This window comes from Fistularia commersonii, chromosome 1 (genome assembly GCF_037954325.1).
Source record: "Fistularia commersonii isolate RoL2024-O1a breed Wild chromosome 1, RoL_Fcom_v1.0, whole genome shotgun sequence".
Classification (NCBI taxonomy): Eukaryota; Metazoa; Chordata; class Actinopteri; order Syngnathiformes; family Fistulariidae; genus Fistularia; species Fistularia commersonii.
The window spans coordinates 21,208,792-21,225,230 of record NC_141284.1 but is presented as its reverse complement, the minus strand read 5'-3'; the positions used below and the strand labels follow the sequence as shown (position 1 = coordinate 21,225,230).

General features: G+C 41.3%; 2 protein-coding genes across 2 annotated transcripts in view; one reads left to right on the top strand and one right to left on the bottom strand.

The window, feature by feature from the left end:
* The first annotated feature begins 39 nt into the window (after nt 1-39).
* fancm (FA complementation group M) overlaps nt 40-16,439 on the top strand; it is a 37,590-nt gene continuing 21,190 nt past the window's right edge. Inside the window, exons 1-4 of the mRNA XM_086154343.1 lie at nt 40-895; nt 974-1,146; nt 2,106-2,183; nt 2,271-2,429. Coding sequence (XP_086010469.1) covers nt 232-895; nt 974-1,146; nt 2,106-2,183; nt 2,271-2,429 — 1,074 coding nt within the window. The 5' untranslated portion in view covers nt 40-231. The remainder of the gene's footprint in view (nt 896-973; nt 1,147-2,105; nt 2,184-2,270; nt 2,430-16,439) is intronic.
* soul3 (heme-binding protein soul3) lies at nt 4,359-12,665 on the bottom strand. Its single transcript, XM_086154378.1, has 5 exons — nt 12,148-12,665; nt 8,330-8,424; nt 7,466-7,607; nt 7,189-7,372; nt 4,359-7,113 (listed from the first exon to the last, which is right to left on the bottom strand). The coding sequence occupies exons 1-5, from the start codon at nt 12,377-12,379 to the stop codon at nt 6,942-6,944; spliced, it is 825 nt and encodes a 274-aa protein (XP_086010504.1). The 5' UTR covers nt 12,380-12,665; the 3' UTR covers nt 4,359-6,941.

Below are 16,439 nucleotides of genomic sequence, written 5' to 3'. Positions count from 1 at the left end.
CGATGCGACGGGAACCGCGTTAGCTGGAGTTAGTCTCACACAATTGTTACGAGTTATAGTAATAGCAAAACGGGAAAAAAAAGTTATACACACCTACTGATGTATTTGTGTGTCATATTTGGAAAACACGTGGCCGGAAGTGACCCGATGTATTTACCGGGTTTGAAATGCCGCTCAGCTGCTCGTTGTTTGTCAGCGTCTTTTCTTTTTTTGTCGCCATAACCGCTAATAATGAGCGGTGGTTCCGGTCAGAGAACCCTGTTCCAGGCCTGGGGGGCCCCCGTGTCCGACGGCAAGGTTGTTCATGCGAGAAATGATGGGAAGAAGGCGGCTGGACGGCGCAAGAAAGCCTCCGACGACAAAGCCAGGGTACCAGCCGCAGCTCCTCGGAATCCACTGTGGGCTGAGACAGGTCAGAGGTCAGCGCAGACATCAGGGAGTCCAGAGGGCGATCTGCTCGAGGAGGATGATGATAGTCTGATGTTGGTGGCTGTGTATGAGGCTGAACACACACTGAATTGTCAGAATGCAAATGACCAAGAAGGAGCAGCGGACCGTTCCCTCTCCACAGTCCCATCAGCTGGGAAGACCTACCCGGACTTTCCTGGCTTTGACAGCTCCTCTGCGGATGTGTGGATATACCCTACAAACTACCCCATCCGAGATTACCAGCTGAAGATCTCCGAGGCCGCCCTGTACCGAAACACCATGGTATGTCTCCCGACCGGTCTGGGGAAGACCTTCATCGCCTCGGTGGTCATGTACAACTTCTACCGCTGGTATCCATCAGGAAAGATAGTTTTCATGGCTCCCACCAAACCCCTTGTGGCGCAGCAGATCGAAGCTTGTTATAAAGTAATGGGGATACCTCAGGCACACATGGCCGAACTTACAGGTAAGCTTCAACCAAAAAAGGTATGATATATTGTTTCGTTCGGCCATTATTCAGTACAACGTATTTCTTTGTGTGCAGGCAGCACAGCGGCAAACAAGAGGCAGGCAGTGTGGAGGTCCAACCGCGTGTTCTTCCTCACACCTCAGGTCATGATGAATGATCTGTCCAGAGACTCGTGCCCAGCTCAGCAGGTCAAGTGTGTGGTGATAGATGAAGCACACAAAGCACTGGGCAACCACGCTTACTGTCAGGTAAAGGAACATCATGCCCGCTTCATCGCAGTTTTATGGAGATTTTTAGGTCACAAAAAATCTCCTAACCCCGATGTGCCTTGAAAGAGATCCCCCCTACTCAAAATCCTGTATCCTGAAAATCTGTCACACAAGAAGAAAGCTGCAGTCTCTCATCACATTTCCCAGAGGTTCTTCATGATTGTAAAAGGCATTGAATTCATTCATCCAAAAAGAAAGCAGTCACTGCTTTTACCTACAAATCTTTTTTTTTTTTTTTTTAAGCCCTCTGGCAAAATGAATGGTGTCAAGATCTGGGAAACATCATTGTGTAAAATCAACCCCCAGCACTCATCCCTCTGCACCTCCATGCAGAAACAGGTTCTGATGAAGTTGAGGCGTCATAAACTGCAGATGTCGACCGGCTTGATAGACAAGTCAAAACGATGGAAGCCCCATAATAATCTAGCGTCTGACCAGAGAGTGCAGCCTTCACCCGGGCCTGCATCTCAACCCTCTGTGACTAGGTGATGCTCGTTTGTCCGGCTTCTCTCCTTCCTGAACGCAGGCAAATTGGGAGTGTAAAACAGTGGAGTCATAGCACACTCTGCTGGACCATATGTTGACAGCATTTCCTAACAAAATCACACATGCAGCATTCAATAGTTTGCAGAGAAAAAATGACTATACACAAGCAGATATGCGATTGCATTAATAAAATGGGTATATGAGGTCTTAGTTGACTTGGACGTTTTATCAGACTTTTTTCCCCTTTTCATCCATTTTTTTTTTTCATCTAAACACTGGCCTGCAGTCTTCCAAAGCTTTCCATTTAAGTTTCCTCCAGCGGTCAGGGCCCCGTCAATCACAGCTAATGATTTTTGAAAAAGTCCTGCGTTGTATCCTCACCTGTGCGGTCAGCTGTATGTTCGGGTGATCATGGTAGGTGACCTGTGTTTGCTCCCCTGCCTCTCCCTCAGGTGATTAGGCAGCTTGCCAGCCAGAATCTGCACTTCCGCATCCTTGCTCTGAGTGCCACTCCAGGGGGAGATACAAAGGTGGGTGTGAAAGGTTTTCGATTTACCCCCCCCCCCCCAACTATTCTCAAATCTAATGCCCCCTCTCGCCTTACTGTTTCTCCACAGTCAGTCCAGTCTGTCATCTCTAATTTGCTCATCTCGCACATTGAGCTGCGTTCGGACGAAAGCCCCGACATCCAGGCCTATTCTCACCAGCGCAACGTGGAGAAGTTGGTGGTTCCTCTGGGCGAGATGCTATCCGCTTACCAGGATCGCTATTTGCAGGTAGATCCCCCGCGTTATGCATCATAGAGGAGTAAACACCTCTTCACTAGCATTTATACCACAAGTCAAGATTGGCAAAATAACTATCTGTTGATTTTAGTCATGGATCATTCCTCGACGCCTCGGTGCTATTCTGGTACCTTAGCGCCACCCACTGGTCAATGTTTGCAACATTTGATATTTGAGGTGTTCTCTCTGGCATGGCTCAGGTAATATGAAATTAGTTGGCCTAGAAGAGATGTCCTGTCCGACTCAGCTTTTTCATTCTGTGTCAGAAGTCGAAGTAGTTCTGGCTCACTGATGGTTCCTGGCGGCTCTCTTCTCATCACGAGTTGGCTCTCTTGTGCGTGAGTGAGTGTGTGTGTGAGACGTAATCCAGTTGTGTGGCTTCACCTCATTAATTGCAAATTACTTGACAGTGGGAATGTGATGGAATTTGAAAGTACAGAACTGTATTAGTTCTTTTTAGGTCCGTTTACTGTTTCTCTGCTTTCCCTCCTCTTGGATTCATTTTTTCTTTTTGTAATAATTACTTTGACATTTATAGTCACCTTCCCTGAAAACTGCTGACAAGAAGGGATGCACAACTTGCTTGTTAATCTGTTTCTTTTCGCTTTCTCATGATTTGGTAAGGTATTACACAAAGGAGAGACAGAAGTCTTTGGGTGTAAAGGCATTTGTGCAGTCACTCAGATGAAATTTTCATAATTGTTGTATAAATCACAAAAATGAGTAAGTCGTGCAGAAAGGGGTGCTTTCTGGGTGTCAAATGTCTGTGATTTTTTTTTTTTAAACCACCTTGTCCCTTGCAATAAAGACAGCTGGATTTGTGTGTATGTAGATATACCATATGGTTAAATTTAAAGGAAAATCTACTTGGGTATGTAGAGGCTTTACTGCTAGTGGGACTTTTGTGTATTTACAGGTGGTTCTTGTGAATCTACACGCTGGGGATGAATGGCCCTCCATCAAACACTTTGACTGGACCCAGCTGGGGGGAATTTAGTGCAAAAGATACAGTGGTCTTTCATAAATAATCCGGCTGGTCATTTGAGGCTGACTTCTGTATTCAGGTCAGTCATCATAGAGCTCCTGTTACAATGTCCAATAACAAAATCCATCAGCTTTATTGAGCTGACTTTTGTCCCAGTAAATGGCTTCCCCTTTTGTAGCAGCTGCAATATCTAATGTTGGTGAATGTACCACTTGGGTATTTCAAATTTAAATGTTTAGGCTCACATTTATCAAATATTAAGGTGCATGGCTTTTGAGCCCACTGTCATTCAGAAGCTCTGCAGTCAGTGCAGATGCCATGATCCTGTTTGTTGCAAGTCTGAAAATGGCAGAAGTTAAAGTCCCAAACAAAGTGTGACCCTTAAAAGCATGGCGATGATGGATTTTCAAATCTGAATCCTCCCCCTTGGCTATATAGCGATTATATCCTCTTTCTCTCTATACGCACGTACACCTGTTGGCGCTTGTTGTGTTACAGTATTTATGTCTCATCTATGTGAAAGAGGTTATGCTATACATTTCAGAACAAGGTGAGGTGTGAACCTTTTTGTTTGGTACATTTGATCCTGTGTCGCCTTCAGGGATTTTCCGTTGTCTTCGTTTATTTGAAAGAACGCAGATATTCAGTCAGTAGCCCCATAAGTATAGTAAAGGCTGGGCAAAATTATGTCTCTAAACTATCTGTATTGTATTAAATCACCTGTCCTGGCCTAAATCTGGCTTAAGAAATTACCAACAAATAATTGCAGAATTGCATGACGGCTTATAAATGACCTTAAGGAGGCACCTGTGAAATCGGATTACTTAGTGAGGCCATAAATGTTTTTTTCGATAACGTTCCAATTTGAAACTCAAGTCGAAGAATCTGAAAGGAACACTGAACTGATGGGATCATAGAAATTTAAAAACTCAAGATTTCAGGAGACAACCACATGTTTTATTGACCGAAGAGAACCACAGTAGCTCATGTCGTTGCACTTGAAACCTCACAGTACAGCGCACGTTTGTATAACTAAATTAAGCAAAGGGAGAAAAAAAAAAATCTTCCAGCTGGATGTTCCCATATAACCTGGCTCTTAGAGATATTGAAGTCATGTGAATCATGGCTTTGCAGTGTTACCACACTACGGTTGTCATATAATATAAGATCTTATCTACAATCCTTTCCAGCAGAAAAGAAAATCTTTGGATTTGTATGGGATATCAACCAGTCTGCTATACATTACGACTGGACAATGTCCCTGCATTGAAGTGCGACATTTTCTGAAATGTCTTGTTCTGTTAATCCTTTTGCAAACAATACAAAATGAAAACAGACAGACACTGAATTCTAATTTCTGTTTTTACACTTCAGATTATTTCAAAGAGTCTTAATCAGACATTCTGCCATTGAAAATTTGACCATTTCATTTCCAGTTGAGTCTTGCATTTACTTCTACAACCCTTTGGAAGAGTCTGTCTGTCCTCTTGAAAGATGATCTTACAGTGACCAAAGTGCAGCTGGTGTGACATTCCTGTTGCATTGCATTGGTTTACTTTTATAAACAAAGATAAACAAGCATTACTTTTAGACTGAGATGAGTGATAGAATATTACAAAACAGTTGAAATTGAAACAATTGAGTTTTTGTCTTAAAAAAAAATCTGCTTCATTTATTTTCTTCATTGCCTCTACTCAACAGCAGTTGTGTTTGCGATACAGCAGTGAACATGTACTCACTCGCTGACACAGTGAAGCGAGTAGAAAAGTGATACAAAGGTAAACATTCCAAGCGGGAAAAATAAGGAATGCATTGACTTGCATCACTGAGAGAAAATTATGTACGTGTATATTTAAGTACTTGATTGTCATGTAGCAGTAAAAATCAGTCCCAGTTTGGTTTGTGCAAGTTTGAGGTTAGTTTTCGATCCCCCTCCTCCATTCATGTACATTCATGCATGAACACAAATAAACATGTTTAACTTAAGGGCCCGACCAATATGAGATTATCATGACAGCTAGATCTATTTAAAAGGAAACGACAAATCACTGACTGCTGATAAGTGGTTGCACAGAGGTTTCACACAGATAATGCAAAATCAAAAGGCTGCTTGCTTAAACAAATAACTTTTAAAAGAATATTTATCTTTATTATACAACACAACCAAGGTACAATCGGTTTTGTCCACTGGCCAAATGACTACGGTCACCAAGGTGACAACAGAACATGCAACACTCAACTGACTCAATCCATCACCCTGGCATCATTTGCTAAGCAGTGACACAAGCTGACTGTCAACATTAACTGCCTCACTTAACGTAACTGTTACTCAATATAAAAAAACGAACAAAAAAGAAAAACACCTTCAGTTGAGTCGCACAGCAACTCAGAGCTGTGATGCACGTCTCCTCTGCTTCTCTCATCTGGGTGATGCAGGCAGTTCTGAGAGTAAACAGTGGAGATAGTGTATGCCGCTGTACAAACTCTGACGACATTCCTAGATTTAAAAAAAAAAAAAAAATCTTCCTGTTCATGCACAATGCATTTATGCTGGGATATCAGCAGTACAGCAGTAGGCCGATTTGAAGTCTACATTGGCTGGCAATATTGTAAAACCAACATATTGGTCCGACCCTAGTTTATGTTCAGGTGTGTTCATTTTTTAAAAGAGGCGTATTCTATTGTGCTGAGCTTATTTGAGGGCAAGGCAACTAAATGTTCCTTGTCTGGATGTTGTGTACTTGGTTGTGCGGGAACCCTCCCATTCTATGTTTATGAACAAATCAGCCTAGGAGTAATTTAACATGTTTTGAGATTTAGTAAGGTACTTACTAACCAGTGTGTTTTTAAGTTCTTGAGCAATTATTGAACTTTTTGCTGAATCTAAATTGCAGTTGTAAAGTCATCTACTGCTCAGAGACAATAACAGATAAATAGAGACCATCAAAATCACCTCAGTAAGCGAGAGTAAGCAATTTTTTTTTTCCTTTACTCACTGACCAACACCCCGAAAGACAGGCCATTGTTGCAGTGCAGCTTCAAACAGAGAGCATGATAAGGCTGCGCGTTGACTGGGAACCTGTTTCCAATACAAAAAGAGGCTTTTGCATGTTTGCTCAGTTTTTCCTCAACACTTAAGTGTTTGCTGAGTTCATATAGTGCTGAGGGTGGAGGTGATATCAGCATTAAAAAACAAACAAACAAAAAAAAAACAGACTTGTGTAGAAATACATAGAGCCATCTCAGAGTAATGGATGAGATGAATGCTTCGACTAAGCATGTTAATTGTTTTCATGAGAGCATTACATCCGGATCTATTCAAATGAACATGGAAAGTCACAGAGGCTGGAACGAGGGCTGTTAAGCCCAGAATGACATGGAGTGTGGTGGGCTGGTGTCTGTTCAGGTATAGTGGTGATTAAAGAGGACGTTGCACCTGAGGCTGTAGCTGAGCTGGGACAGTGATAAGGGAGTCTTGAGGCTCAAGGGTCACAGATGCTTCTTAAGCCTTTCATCCTTCAGCGCCGCTCCAGGAACCAGATTTCATTCTGACGGTTGTTGTGGGCGGGATTGGTATAGCCAGCCACGATGAATGAATTGTTGACGCACACACCAGGAGAGTCCAGCAGCTCAGCCATGACATTGATCTGCTGGATGATGGTCACTTCATTTGTGGGGCCGGAAAAGGCCCTGGAAGAAGAGGATTCAGTCATTTTAACTGAACTTGCTACTGTCAAAAACGAGATGAATTTATTCTCCATTTACCTTGCGTATACAATACTGGCAGGCCAGATCTCAAGGACTATCTCCCGGTCATGTGGTTGTGGAGGCTGTGCCTGAAGGGCAGCAGGAAGGTAGTATGCAACGGTAACATCTTGGGATATCACTGAATGATTGTCATTTGTGTTCACCACTGTCACGATGGGCAGAGACATGCCAAGGTATTCACCTAGATATGGAAAGGGGAAAAAAAATAAAACATTGAGACTGGAAACTACACTGTGATTGTCTGTGCAGCCCAGTTCCATGTTTGTGGACCCACCTAAAGAGTTCTGTTGGCAGATGTACCTCATTATTCTCATAAACCCATAGCAGATACTCTGTTCATAAGTGTCCTCACGCATTATTATACACGCCCAATGGCCCTTCTCGTAGTGGCGTTTTTCATACAGCACCTCCCCACACTGGGAAAAAAAACAAAAACAAAACATACACCTCTTTGAATTACACCATATGAATCAAACAGTCTGGAAAATTCACAATTGAACCTTTGCTTCCTGTGATTAAAGTTTAACGTTTATGGGCTGATACCTTATCTTCAGAATGCCACATACAATTTGATTTACTTTTACCCACGGTTCTTCTGTGTTAGTCACCCTATAATGTCCTGATTTATTCTATGTAAGGCTTATAACTCTTCTTTTAAGATGTCTTTTAAAAAAAAAAAAAAAAAAATATATATAAACAAAAAACAAAATGAAACCTGATCTAAGAATAGGTGTCATGATTGTCCTTAGTTTACCTGAAGTCTCCCGCCAAGTTTTAATGATTTAATTTACTCAAGTTAAACCAATTAGCCCTCTTTATTTATATGGTACCCTAAGGAGTTTAAATGACTTACTGTATTAAGTTGCACGATTAGGTCAAAGTGGCGAAAAGAAGTAGCTGACTCTTACCTCCCCAGAAGACAGATGGCTGAAACTGGTCAGGCTAAATTTGATCTGAAAATGGCCTACAGACTTTCAAGATTCATCTACCTTGCAAGTCCTTTTTGTTGCACTGATTTGTGAAACCAGATTATATGGTTGCTTTACTCTTTTCATATAGTTAACTTCAGAGATGATGGGCTTTCTCAGGTGGAAATTATGCAGGTGATTAGTCTTTGGAAATGTAGTAAAAGCCATACCTTCTCTTTACGTGAGAGGAGGGCGAAAGGGACGTATTCCCGGTTGCTGCGCCCTTGGTTGTTGCTGGTTAGCTGTTGAATGGGTTGTGCCATTTCTGTCAAGAAACGGTACACTGTGTTAGTAAAAACATGGACAAAGAATTTGCATTAGACAGATTGTATCTGGAGCAAATGCTTGTTCATAGTGGTTTATGGAAGTAATTTTATGAGAACAAGCTTGACTCTGTGTCTATGTATGTAGGTATATTGCACTGAAAAGACATGCAGTGTAATGTAGGGGATGCATGGTGAAGTCAAGGCTTCAATACTCGTTGCCTTGGATACATGTGAAATTATATTTTGAAGGCAATAAAGTCCAGTAGTAAGTAGAAACCATTTTATTAACGATGCAGGAATCATTCCTTTTAATATATAGAATTATATGGCTACATTAACAGTATTTAAGGTTGATAGAAGGATGTGTCCATCACGCTGTTAGTCATTAATTCCTGAGCAACATCTCTTTCCATAGCTGCGATAAATGCTCTGGCCAGTTGACAGACATGTTAAAGATTGCCTTTTAGCTCAATGTTTTCTGAAGACAACTTTCCTGTTGTGGCTGAAAATCATGCTCCAAAACTAGTGAGAAATCACTGAGGACAAGTACAAACCTATTCTAAAAGCAGTATTGAAATACAAAGATAATACAAGTTGAATATAAGCATATGATACAATTTCATTTCTAAAACTAATGTCAGTCAACTTATACAATATTGTCTTTCCATAATGTGGTCTTTGTATTAATAATTACAACTTTCATGTCCCCCACTCAAACCACAACACTCTTTTTACAAGGTGAGCAAAACAGTTTACTCTAGCTTTGTCCGATGTCATTAGCAGTGTACCAGTCTAGGCGAGGTAGCTAATCCCCCCCAATCCCCCTCTCCTGGGTCAAGGAGCCCAGCAAGCGACTTGATCCTAAATCCTTAATTAGTACAGCGGGGGCAGGGGTTGGAGGATGTGCCAGTCTGTGTTACTGGATTGTCAGAGAGAACCAACGTACAGTAGATAAGCTGACTGCCTGACGAAGGCATTGAGGACACACACACACACACACACACAAGTTCAGTCTTTGGTAGCTGCTGCTAACTTGGAAAAAAAAAAATGAATACGAAAAAATGATTTCCCCAATTAGAGAGGTTAGTGGCAAAAGGAGAAAAAATAACATTGTACGAGAATCAGACTTTAAACTGGTAATGAGGTCAAATTCTGCCAAGAAAATCTTTCCAGTAAGAGTAGAATAGCATGACAGTTGTCAAAAAATGTTAAGAAAAAGAGGATGTTAGGGGTATTCTGTGATTAAACTCAAAACAAACATGATGTAAAATGTGCATTGTCAAAGGGAGAAAAAAAAGCAGGTTATTGCTGTGAAGAGGATTAAGATGCTGATGCTTAGCTTAACTCAATGAGTCTATTGTTCTGGACTGCAAAGTTCTGTGGATAGAAATGACTTGTAATGGTTGTAAGGTTTAAATTGTAGCTGAGCACAATGTCTACAGTAAGGACCACTGTCAGATCTGTTAAAAGGGGAAAAAAAACAAAATGAACAGTTGAGAGAGTGGCTCACCTTGTGACATTTCACTCTCCGACCCCATCTTTTCCCTGTTTTCTATTACTCTTTTACTCTGGACTGCAGCCACAGCATCCAGGAAATTTTTAAACCAGCAACAGGAAGCGCTTGATTTGATATGCAGCAGAGTTTTATCTGAGATTGCATTTTAAAAAGGTCAATTTTTGAGTTGGTTTTGACAATGCCTTTCTACAGCCATCATATCACAACATATATACAATGCTATTGCCCTGTATGTTTGCCCTTTTTCAGTTAGCATTTTAAGTATTATTCATCTTGGAATTAGTATTTGTGTCTTGCAATTTCACTGGAATGATTAGATTATGAATTGAAATATAATTTTTAACCAAGTGAATTGTTATTGTTTAGGTTGACAGTATTAAATTCTACATTTTTGGATTAAGGTTTGCATGGGTCAAGACTTAATGTTTATGTGCTCTGGGGCTAAAGCAAAATTTATGTATATAAATAGAAAGGGTTATAAAAGTTGGAATGCAAAGAGGTGCTATAGTGATGCATATGTTAATCAAAAGAGGAGAAAAGGGTAATTTAAAAACTCCACTCACAGCATATGTTTATGATAATGTGATAAGTTACCTTGTTTTTTGACTGAACAATAACAGGTGCAGAAGTACCGCAACTAAAAACTAACAGACCCAAATAAGTTTTCCTATCTATATTTTCCAATTAAAACAGTTATCACTAAACATCAGTGAAGTTTCATTAATATGCAAAAATATCTGGGATTTTTATAGAGCAATTAATCGAAAACAACCAGTCAAATTCTGTTTTCACACAAATAAATACCGACCTTGTAAAGCGATCCGCTTTGTAAAAGGGAAAATTCCAGTTAAAAGGGCAAGCCTAGAATTTCCTTTTGCTTCCCCCTATTTAACAAACACATGTTATGCATTTTATAATTTGTTTCAAGGCCTTTTGTCAATAAGATTCCCCTCTCACACTAACAGGGTCTACACACTTTCTTCTGCCTCTTCTTCCACCGCTCACATCCTCCCGGTTGAAAATAGTACATCTTGCGAAAGGTGTGCCAAAATTAGCAGTGTCACTCCTCTCTGACCGACTGATCGAAATGAAGGAAGATCCTGACTGTCATGCACAAGCCATTTCTTTATGATCCAGATTTAAAATTCAGGGCACAGAGGGGCGTTGCCATTTGTCACAGCTGTATGACTTTATGATCCTACCTATGGAATGCCAAAGTACTGACAGACTTATGTGGAATATGACAGCCTTATTTTTGCTCTCCCCCTTACTGGTATGCTATTCGGCATGTTCCTAAATTTATACCATTATCGTGTTATTAATTGCCCTATTAAACCTCATGAAATAAAACAGGTATTTCCTGTTTTCGCGAGCAAAAGATGCACCTTAGATCAGTGTTTTCACAACTTTTCTCGAATTGACTTCACTTGCCTTTTCTAGCCTGGTTATACCTGGCGACAACATTTGCAGTGAAATATTTGCAAGTGTGTGTGTGTGAGACACAGCTTCCCTCCCAAGAGATTGCATTGTTTCTGGCATGTCAATTGAACAGAGATAATGAGTAAGCGTGTGTGATATGCATGAAACCTGACATGTCCTCGATCATGGTTATCTAACATACAAACAAAACTCCTGATACTACCTCTGAAGCAGTCACACACCGCCTGTTGCAAAACAGCAAAATCAGCAGGATTCAAGTGCTGTTTTTCATTTTCGTGACGACAGATCTCCCCTGCCAAAAAGCCATTTGATAGTAAAACAACTGAAATCTTGCTCGTGTAGTTGCCTGCACCTGATGCCTTGGAGAAGATTAAGAGCTACACTCCTTACAGGAGTCACCCATGGATCCTCCAGTTCGCACCGGGGAAAATTTACCGTGGTCATGCTTGCACGCTGTTGCATAACAGCCCGGTGCGTGTACGCTTTAAAAAAAAAAAAAAAAAGAAAGGCTCGTTTTCAAATTGTTCCTGGAAGCTGGGTCTTGTCCCGGCCGGAGGATCCGTCAAAACCCCGCGCTTGGAACTAAAACTAGGTCAGGGTAGGTGGTGGAGTTGAGTAAAGTTTCCCCAAGTAAAGCACACTGTCAGCAGTTTGTTTCGCTTTTTATTTGTGTTTAGCTGCCTCGCTCGGAAAACTCATTATTGTTGGCGGATGACAAACTTTTCTTTCTTTTTTTTTTTTAAACCTCGGTTGTTCGTTTTCTTACCATTGGAAACTTCCACCTGGTGTCCCCTGGCCACGTCCTGCCAGTAATGCAGCAGCCGGTCGGGGTCCTCGCCCTCTTCCTCCATGGTTTCGCCCTCCTCCTCCAGGCTGCCGTTGCCCGAGTCGGACTGCTGGTCTTCCGAGAAAGACTCCAGGTCCTCCAGGGTGATCATCCCGTGTCGTTCGGGCCCCTGGCCGCCACCGCCGTTCATCTGGCAGCCGCCTCGGTCCATGTCGCTTCGGAAGCCTCAAGCCACCGGCGAGGGGAGAGAAGGGGGAGACGACTCGGTCGCCGTACGGTCGTCGCCGAGTGCTTAAATCTCCGTGTCCGATTAGGGCTTTTTCTTCCCCGTCTTCGCCGGAATTCGCCGCGTTGCTGCTCTGAGTCGTGGCAACCGTTACTTTTTGGCAAACATATTGGGCTTTGGGCAGCTTTTGCCGGTGTTTTTCGCCATTTCTTCCCACTCTGAGCTCGACGGAACTCTTTCCCCGCCGCCGCCGGAGGTGAATGCGTTGTTTATAGGAGATGAGGGCTGACCACGTGACTCTGCGGGCTCACACACCCCCTGCCTTTTTTTTTCTCCTGCCGAGACGATAAATAGTGCCAAGACGAGCTGCCCGATAAGCTCTGATGATGAGAACGCATCGAGAAAATTAACGATTAAAAAAAAATATATTGTTTTGTCGGATCACTTACGTTGGCTTCTGTATTGTCCTTTCCCTCTCGCAAACTTTCGGCCGCCATCCACAAAAATGGGCAGTTGAAACTCCCTGCACACAACTGCACTGACAGGTCGTCCAAATTTACAGTTTTACAGTGCTTCTCAGTAACAACCTTTTCATCTTTCTCTTAATTGTATTTAGACAAAACGGTCTTCATGAAGCAAAACAAAAAGGCACACAAAGTAATAGAATTTTAACCTTCAATGGCCTCACGGACTTGACATTAAACGCCAATGATAAAGATATCTCAGTTTACTTTGAAATAATTATGCCACTGGAGGCTGAAAATGCTACAGGTTAGTCTCCCTTGACTAAGAAAATGCTAGAGCATCCAAATCAGTTCACCTAGATGTGCACGAAGAGGACTTATCGCCGCTAAGGTTGATGGAATATTCCCAGAGAAATCAATAAACTGACGTGCCTCTGTTTGATCGGAATATTTTTATTTGTGGATAATAGATTGTGTGAGGGTGGAGGACTCTGATTCATGATAAAACTGATTTCAGAGAAGGGGATTAGGCCGAAATGGCTGTTAATGGCTTGGTAAAATACCCCCCTTCATAGGAAAGAAAGCCAACGTCTTTTAAGTTTTTAATTCTGTTCCATAATATATATGATTATCTATCCTATTTTGTAATAAATTAGCATCTTAGGTCATCTAAACCTTTTTTGTCCACACAATTGTGCATGAAGTGTGATGTTTGTCAAGGAAGCTTCATTCGGTATTTCTTTGTGTTTGTGGGACAGGCTCGCGGTGGCAAGGTTTCATGTGGGTTGTGGCCTTTAAAGCCTTTAATAAATATTTTATCTATTTGACAATAGGACAGAAAAAGGAGTTGAAAAACATTGAAAAGTATGTGTTTGCGCATGATGATTTTTACGTAACTGTGAAAGGAGAGGTTTTACAAACCCCGCACAAGTTATTTTATGATTAGCAATATTACAGTTACACGATGATAAACCCTGTTTGTAAACACAGGGGTTCCCAGCCTAGGATCATAAACAAACTTGAACTTTTGTACTCGGGGACAGACATTGCAGGATTTACTCTCATCTGTGCTGCTGCGACAGCCAACCACCATGTCGCACCCTTTATCACGCACGTACTGAGGACATTATATAATCCTCTCCCGTCTGCGGGGGAGTCTCCATGCAAGTGTAAACGTGTAAACACAGACAAACATACATTGACCCCACCACACACACTACAGGGAGAAGGACCCAATAGGTCCCTGCTTTGGGATTTTTTTTTTTTTTTTTTTAAATATGTTCTTCAGAGCCTGGCAATAACTGCGTTTCACTCTCATACCTCCAAAAACAGAGCCTTGTCATTTGTTGTGTGATAAAGAATATTAGATTCTCCTCTCTTTATTAAATTAGGGTGTGATTCTTCTTTGCCCTTTTTTTATTTATTGCTGGATTGCGGCAAGTCGAATTGTGAATATGCCAATGCACGAACACTCATTCAAACCAAGAAGTCTCCCCATTGATGACGTGCTGGACTGAGCGTTCGGCTTAGTGTGCTCTCTGTTATTAATAGCTGCCTTCAGACCGGCTTTTTCACAGATTCTTCACGTCACTTAGCTCCATGGCCTCAACCAATCAACCGCCTCCACTGATGCTCTGTGAGGCTGAATCACAGGGACAGATCTCCATGTTGCACACGCCCTCTGTTCACTACACAAAGATGTTTGTGTGCGTGCTTGCGTATGTGTGCAAGCTCGAAAATGGATATTACAAACAGAAAATACTTGAATGCAACTGAAATACCCTTATGAATTACAATGTTATTTATAAATTACATCTCTCAAGCAGAGCATTTCACTTGTAATGATGGAGGGTAGAATACAGATCTGCTGATCTACCAGGTCAATGAAGGTTGAGTATATTCGTTTGCACACCATACATGTGTCAGTTAACTTATTTATGCACACAGTGATGAGTGGAGGTATTGCTGTGAACTTCATAAATCATCTCTGTGTTTCATTCATTTCAGTAAGGACTAAATAATTGATTTAAATATTTTGATTCTAACATTTCTAGATAGGTAGTTCACTCAAAAATAAAAACATTGGTTTGGAACCAACTTGCCATTATTGAGATTTGGATAAAATCTTATGACGATGATGATGAAACTATTGACTATTACAAAGCAGCAGGGATTCTCTATTCTAGGGGTTCACGTTGAAACAAAATGCGCATTTGAAGCATTTGAAGACTGTTTAGAGTAAGAGAAGATGGTAGACTCGATAAGAGTGTAACCAGCTCACAGTTCCAGCCCTTGTTTCAAATTATTCAAGCTGATGATCATTTCCAGCAGTTTTGGTCATAACTTCAGTTTCTTGTTGAAGTCGTTTACTAGTCCAATCCATGTCATAAAAATGTTGGGCTAATTTGAGCATCATATATCAAATGATAGCGGTTTGTGTAACCTTTCTAGTGAACACATGCATAATCAGCTAAAATGATTATTCATAAGTTGGAATTGAAAGAAACTATAAAAGCGAATTATTTAGGTCTTAGCATTCAGCACCAAAGTGTGTAAGCTCTAGTCTCTGAAGGATCTCTTTTTCCACTTCAGCTTCAAGAATACATGATGAAGCACAAACAGAAGGGGCTGGCCTCCTTGTACTTTGTACAAGAAGAGCCAGAGACAGGTGATTAAGCAGCTGATGTTTTCTGCTTGGCTGAAAGGTCAAGGGATTTCAGGGTTGCTATTTAATCCCATTGCCTTTGTCTTGATAAGCTTTGTGAAAAAATATATTCAAATCAGACAAATGGGACGAGAATTAGCAGATGTGGTCAAAGTGGTCAGCTCAGTATTACTTAAAATGATAAAGCGTCATTTGAGACAAACAAAAAAATAATTTTCCATCTCTTTCTGATGAAATACTTAACATCTGTTCTGAAGAATATAACTGGATGTCTGAAATTCCCGTTTGGAGGTATGAAAAGGGCTTTAGACTCTACTAAACAACTTATTATTCTAGAAATAATATTTGTGCCCTTTGTCGAAGTTAGAAATCGGTCTTTAGGCAACATTCACTTGTTACTCTTTCATTTTATTCATTCATATTATATAGCATTAATCCTGCACTCGGGGCTTCGGTGGGTTAGAGCCCAGCTGTCATTGGGCGAGAGGTGGGCTTCAGCCTGCACCAGTTGCCAGGGCCTCATATAGAGATATACAACCATTCACTCTCTCATTCACATATCATCAAAAAAAAACATTCTCTCTTTATCTCTATTGATGGATAGATCGATAGATCATAAGGATTTGCTCAAACAAGCTAGGAGATAGTTGGGCTTTTTCAAAGTATTATTGAATGATTCTTTTCTGACTGTGGCTGCTGTCACCAGTAGATGAATCAAATTTGTGCCAGTCGGAGTTCGCTCAGTAAAGAAATACTCTCATTTTTACCAGACTGATTCACTGTCTGGGGGACCTGCTGTCATTGTTCCAGTTTCCTCTGTGAACAGTTCTCGCTGTGGTCTCACCTAAGACACCCTGGCAGCAGTCAATAATCCCTCCTAGGGTGCTGTGTGGCCGAGCAACCTTTGGCGTAGGTG

Bases quoted from the DNA above. Each gene is read 5' to 3' on its own strand.
- soul3 (XM_086154378.1), bottom strand. From the start codon at position 12,379: ATGGACCGAGGCGGCTGCCAGATGAACGGCGGTGGCGGCCAGGGGCCC. The intron at 7,608-8,329 runs GTATGGCTTTTA...TTTTTTTCCCAG, and splicing joins TCCTCTCACGTAAAGAGAAG to TGTGGGGAGGTGCTGTATGA. The intron at 7,373-7,465 runs GTGGGTCCACAA...TTCCATATCTAG, and splicing joins CTGCCAACAGAACTCTTTAG to GTGAATACCTTGGCATGTCT.